General features: G+C 45.5%; 1 protein-coding gene across 3 annotated transcripts; it reads right to left on the bottom strand.

The window, feature by feature from the left end:
• Positions 1-1,202: 1,202 nt before the first annotated feature.
• PRL (Minichromosome maintenance (MCM2/3/5) family protein) lies at positions 1,203-5,374 on the bottom strand. Of its 3 annotated transcripts, none has more exons than XM_087400563.1 (15): positions 5,256-5,374; positions 5,105-5,172; positions 4,962-5,015; positions 4,651-4,877; positions 4,393-4,570; positions 4,184-4,309; positions 4,010-4,099; positions 3,777-3,919; positions 3,425-3,602; positions 3,122-3,313; positions 2,839-3,011; positions 2,520-2,723; positions 2,234-2,399; positions 1,785-2,006; positions 1,203-1,684 (listed from the first exon to the last, which is right to left on the bottom strand). In XM_087400563.1, exons 1-15 carry the CDS (start codon positions 5,284-5,286, stop codon positions 1,580-1,582), a joined length of 2,157 nt encoding a protein of 718 aa, XP_087256689.1. In that variant the 5' UTR covers positions 5,287-5,374; the 3' UTR covers positions 1,203-1,579. The 3 variants fall into 3 exon arrangements, with proteins under 3 accessions (XP_087256689.1, XP_087256688.1, XP_087256687.1); XM_087400562.1 differs by having other exon boundaries at positions 1,204-1,684; positions 4,184-4,306; positions 4,962-5,021; XM_087400561.1 differs by having other exon boundaries at positions 1,204-1,684; positions 4,962-5,021.
• Between the last annotated feature and the right edge of the window lie 321 nt (positions 5,375-5,695).

Consider the following 5,695-nt stretch of genomic DNA (forward strand, 5'->3'; position numbering starts at 1 on the left):
TGGAATGCCATGCTGTAGAGAGTGCTAGAAGATGTAGGATGCAAGATAACTAAAAGTTGTGATATCTAGGCACTTTTCCAAGGAGGAACTATGGGATGCATTGTTTGTTATGCACAAAGAGAAATCCCTAAGCCCACATGAGCCAACTACAAATTCTTTCAAAAGTTCTAGAATCTCCTTAAGTAAGATGAGCAAAGGAGAAAGGTGCACTCTGGGAGGAGATAACATTAGGCTGGTCAAACTCTTTCCAAAGAGAAAACATGTCTTTTGGTAGGAGACTAGTAGCCTATCACAATGCAAATACATGGTACAAGGTGATAACTAAGGCTCTAACTAAGGTGATAACTAGGCTTTGGGCTACAATTTGGCAAGATGGTATATCCATGTTATTTGGGAATGCTACGACATCTCTATGCATTAATGAAGGGGGTGGTGGAAAAATACGAAGTAAGAACGTCAATAAGGCAAGAGTACCCCACAACAACTTTGTTGTTCTCCCTTTGTTCGATGCCTTTGATCAAGATGGCCAAAAAGGCTCCACAAGATGGATTTATCAAAGGGCTAGTGACCTTTTCTAAAAAGCAACTATGTCTAGTTGTTTGCAAATGATATGGGGGGTTTTCACACCACCCCACTTGCTAACTTGGAAAAACAAGGCTTTTTACAAGACGGCATATCCATATTATTTGGGAATGCTACTATAGCTCTCCATTAATCTGGGAGACGAAAGGGGTATATGTGGACCATAGCACCTTTGTTGTTCGTTATTTGTTCGATGCCTTTGTTGTTTGCAAATGATATGGGGATTTTTCACAAGATGAGAGCAATGTACAAAACGTTCACCCCACGTCCCCACTTGCTATCTTGGAAAAACGAGGCTTCTTACAAGATGGTATATCCATGTTATTTGGGAATGCTATTATAGCTCTACATTAATTTGGGAGGGGGGAGGGGTACATGTACACCATAGCACCTTTATTGTTAGTCCTTTGTTCGATGCCTTTGATTAAGATGGTCAAGAAGGTTTTGTAAGAGGGAACTCTTAGAGGGGTCAACAAGGCTTAGTAAGAGGTAGCTATTAGAGGGATGGTGATCCCTTTTGGAAAGCACCTATGCCTATATAGTGATTCTCTCACAAGAAGATGAGAGCAATATTCAAAACTTACATGAGATTTTGGTGCTTTTGTTGAAGCATCCGATACAACTCTGCATTATTAGGGAGGGGGGGGAGATACAAACTAAGAAGATCAAGAAGTCTCTGCAAGATGGATTAATGAGAGAACTAGTGACCTCTTCTAGGGAGCCAGTGTGCCTTTAGTTGTTTGCAAACAATAGAGTGACTTCCTCACAAGAAGATGCAAGGAGAGCTCCCTCCCCCCTCTCTTGTTAGTACAAGACGACTAGGCTTTACACACTCCCAAAAAAGAGATTTAAAAGGTAGCTAAAAACAAATAAGTCATGAAAGCACTCCTCTAACGAAAGGTTTTAGGCTCGTGCGGCCTATATTTATGCAAAGTAGAGCCTAATCCTTGAGTGGCTTTAATTAGTGGGAATGTGTGCTTATGACAAATTTGAGCTCTCAAGAGTCGATGAAATGTACGTCAAACGAAGACTGCTCAATCTGCCAGACATTAAGGGCAGCGTATTCCTCCAGGCACTCCTTCAGCTGGGACTCGGTGTAAGCCTGCACAGTCAAGCAGCACAACAATGAAATTTGAATCTAATCTCTAGGAGCTCCAGGGTAGGATTGTCGACACAGACGTAGTGAAGCTTCTAATGAGTACCTTTCGTGAGATCCAATTGAGCGCATCTGCGTAGCTAACATCCAACGTATCTAATCGGGCGGCTTCATCCCGAATGATTGAATAAATGTCGGATATGGCATCCAGACCACTCTTACGCCTTTCGTCAGAGTAAAGGGAAAATTTTGACATTTGCATCAGCCTCAGGGCTTCGTCTACATCACTTTGAACAACCGTACTCGAAAACCTGAGTCTTGCAAGGGCCTGCCATCCCACATGACCATCCATCATCTGTGAGCACAGAAACCTGGATGCACTCTGATGCCCTCTCTAGTAAAATGAATGAGCTATACAATTGAGTGAAGAAAATAACACAGAGAAAGATGATCAAGACTGCTCCGGCTATTACATAAAGACATGAGGACCTGTTCACAATGGGATGAGAAATTTGGGAATGAAGGAAACACGAGTTGAATGAATGGTAAGAGAACCTCTGAGATGCGAAGAATGCTCAAGAGAGTTCTGGCTGTTGTATACGAGTGTGGTGCTGCACTCTGGGCCTCTTCCTGACGTAGAGCTGCATAAGCGCTTGCTACATATTCTGTAAGGTCCCGAGGTACTGACGGAATAACTCTCCTGGCTGCAGCAATGTAGGCTCTACCAAAAAGCTCAAACAAAGCCTAGTCATATGACTGAAGAAGCTGCTGCTGCAAAGCGAGCCAGCCGTTTAAACAAACAACTCCCAACATCATCAGTCAGGAGACGCTGCATAAATACCTCAAAACGGACGAGTCCAGAGGTGTGAAGCCTAGAGGTGGAGGCTCACAATTCTGATGTACATGCAAGATATGCCTGGCCATCTCAAGGTCGCTATCCATATCAGCCCGATCCAAGATCAGCCACATCAAATCAAAGCGAGAAAGCAAAGCTGAAGGGAGATTGATGTTCTCTGCAGGAGTTCTTCGCATGTCGTATCTTCCCCTTCAGTAGTCAGTCATAGGTTCGTTTCAGAGCAGAGCTTACCATCTCATAACTTCAATTGCATGCAAAATGCAAATCAAGACAGACGACAGATGGCTAGGCTTGAGGGACGCACCAAGCAGGGTTAGCCGCTGCCAAGACCGCTGTTCTGGCGTTGAGAGAAGTGGTGATGCCAGCCTTGGCAATGCTCACTGTCTGCTGTTCCATTACTTCGTGAATAGCGGTGCGATCTGATTCCTCCATCTTGTCAAACTCGTCGATAGCACATATTCCCATATCTGCCAATACCTGGACAGAAAGAAAAGGTCGACCATGTCTTGTGGAATGTTATATCCAAACTCCCGCCGTTGTCACTTAACTACAAATATATCATCCCTCTTGCGGTAAGATGGACTCACCAGCGCCCCTCCTTCCAGAACCATTTCATTCGACACTGGATCCCTGTGAACAACGGCCGTGAGACCAACGCCACTACTTCCCCGTCCTGTGGTATAAACACCACGGGGAGCTACATTTATCATATGCTTAAGCAATTGACTTTTAGCCACTCCCGGGTCTCCCATTAGGCACACATGTAGGTCTCCTCTTATCTGTCGGATCAGCCTGAATAACTCAGCGTTCGGTTGCGTAATCCATGTGGCCTGCGAAATTTGAAAGAGACATATGTCCACAGAATCGTCCCAACCTCAAATTTCTCTTACCTTCATTCCGTCAGCCAACTTCCGAGTTGGAGCAGCAACCAGCATCAGTAATAACGCCTTCTTCACATCCTCATGGCCAAAAATCTCAGGTGCCAATGATTGAGCAAGCTTGTTGTACATGTCTCCATCCTCGGTGAGCTTATCAATGATTTCTTGTTCATCACCCCGTAGCGCATACCTGCAGCCAAGAAAACATTTGCAGGCCTAGCGAATTTAAACGCAGAACGAAGAGCTGTAGGACACAAACCACAATTTCTCAGCTTTCAAGCTGCAAAGTCTGCAGATTAAGTTCTCTGATTGCAAAAACCATTCGAGGTCTCATTTGATGAAACTTAAAGAGTCCGGGACTTACTCTTCATAGCGTTTCTTCAAGTGTGTTATTGACATAGCTTCAAGGTATGTGTCAGCCACAAGCCCAGCCCGCATAGCCCGGAATCCTGTGAAAGGTGTTGGCAAGAATATGCCAGATATTTCAACCACGTCCCCGGGTCCTACCTGCATGTATTGCTCGAGATTACAAACCACTCACAAGGCATACGCTAAGTATGAGCGAAAAAAGAGCTTCCACACGAATGCAACCCCTACCATCCGGGTCAGTTCCCCTTGAATATTTACAGTCATGGACCTTGGAATGTGCCCCTTTGGAACATGCTCAGCGAGCTCTTGAATTTTTGCCTGTAAGGCAAGAGTTCCAGCGTTTAAACCAACGGGTGTGCACAGCAAAGAGGAAGTAGAAACCAAAGTAACCAAGGTCACTACCTCTTGGAATCTCAGAAACTTAGAAGCTCGAAGTTGCAAGATTAGGACGCCCTTGGTGTTATTCGTCCTGCAGCGGGTAGAAGGGCATTCGACCAGGGGCATAAACGACCTCGCGGTCACTTCCTGCTGGTAACATCCAGCGATTATGTTGTCATTGCGCAGCAAGAATACTCTTTAAGGCTCAGAACAAGGCACGCCCATAGACTTACCTGGTAAATCTCAAAACCACACTCTTCGCAGGTGTAAACAGCCACTTGCATCAGCGGCTTCACATCCGTGCAGCGGGTGATTATGCCACGAACTTTCACAATTTGCCCAATATGACAAGCTCTCACTTCGCGCAACGACTGAGGTTTTTCCTTAGCAAAAGCTTTGATATGGACCTCACTGCAACAGTCCCCCGGTATGAGATGGAGATGCAAGTTTGGTACTTAAATTTCAACATCTCAGCTAAGAAAGGGACTTACAAGAAGCGCTTGATCTCTTGGGGCATCTTCTGCAAGGGATCCGCAGTCTCGGCATTGTCAGCTGTGTCTTCCATGCGCTGCCGCATAAGAATCTCGTAATCGTCATCTCGGGCGAAGGCTTCTGTTGCTTCTGGTAAAATCTCGTCAATCGCTTCAGCGAATAGGCCAATGTAACGGCGGGCATTGCTACGGACCCGATCAACGAAGCCCTCGTTTGCCTCGTGAAACTGCGATATTCAGCCTTCCATGAAATCTAGTACTCAAGAAGGAATGAAGCAAGGAAGATAGCCAGGTAAAGAGGAGGCACTCACACTTCTTAAATCGTCAAGTTCCAAATCTACAGACCGTAACCTCCTGTTCGCCACCTGTTGCTGCAACACAGATCAGAGAATGCCTAAGAAATGTTCAGATCAACCAGCCTGAAACAAGAAAGTATATTTGAGCCGTGCAGTACCAGCATCTCGATATATTTGGCCTCGCCATTGTCGGCGACAAAGTTGTTGAGAAAATCCTTGCATAAATCTGCGAAATTTGCAGCATAAGAAGAGAAATATCAACAAAAGGGAATGAGGAAGGGGAAGGCATCGACAAGCTCCGGAGCTCACCTTTATCGGCTCTGAAGTCGGGCTTGGGCATGGCTGTGACTGTGACTGTGACTGTGGTTGTGAGAGTGGAAGCGGGAATGGCAGAGGGAGAGAGAGAGACGGCGTGGAATGGCGATGCGATGGCGGGAAAAAGGCTTCAATTCTTTCTTTCCCGCCCTCTCTTTAGCCCCTTTGCCCTGCTTAGGTGTCCATTCACTCATTTTTTGTGTGTTCTTGCAAGTACAGCAGCCTACACTAGCTTGCGCGAAGGGTTTACGTAAGTACGTGGCATGCCCAGTCAGTCAGCTTAGCCAAATTGCGTGCAAATTTCCACAAATGGCATGAGAAACTACTTTCATTACTTCGTAGGATTACTATTTTGAAGCACGTTCTTTCTCCGGTGGCACGTTCTTTCTCCCATGTTAGTGTTTGCATAGAGTTTTTTTTGTGTGGGAAGGTTA

This window comes from Dipteris shenzhenensis, chromosome 29 (assembly GCF_047967505.1).
Source record: "Dipteris shenzhenensis isolate YYH24624 ecotype China chromosome 29, Dip_SZ_1.0, whole genome shotgun sequence".
Classification (NCBI taxonomy): domain Eukaryota; kingdom Viridiplantae; phylum Streptophyta; class Polypodiopsida; order Gleicheniales; family Dipteridaceae; genus Dipteris; species Dipteris shenzhenensis.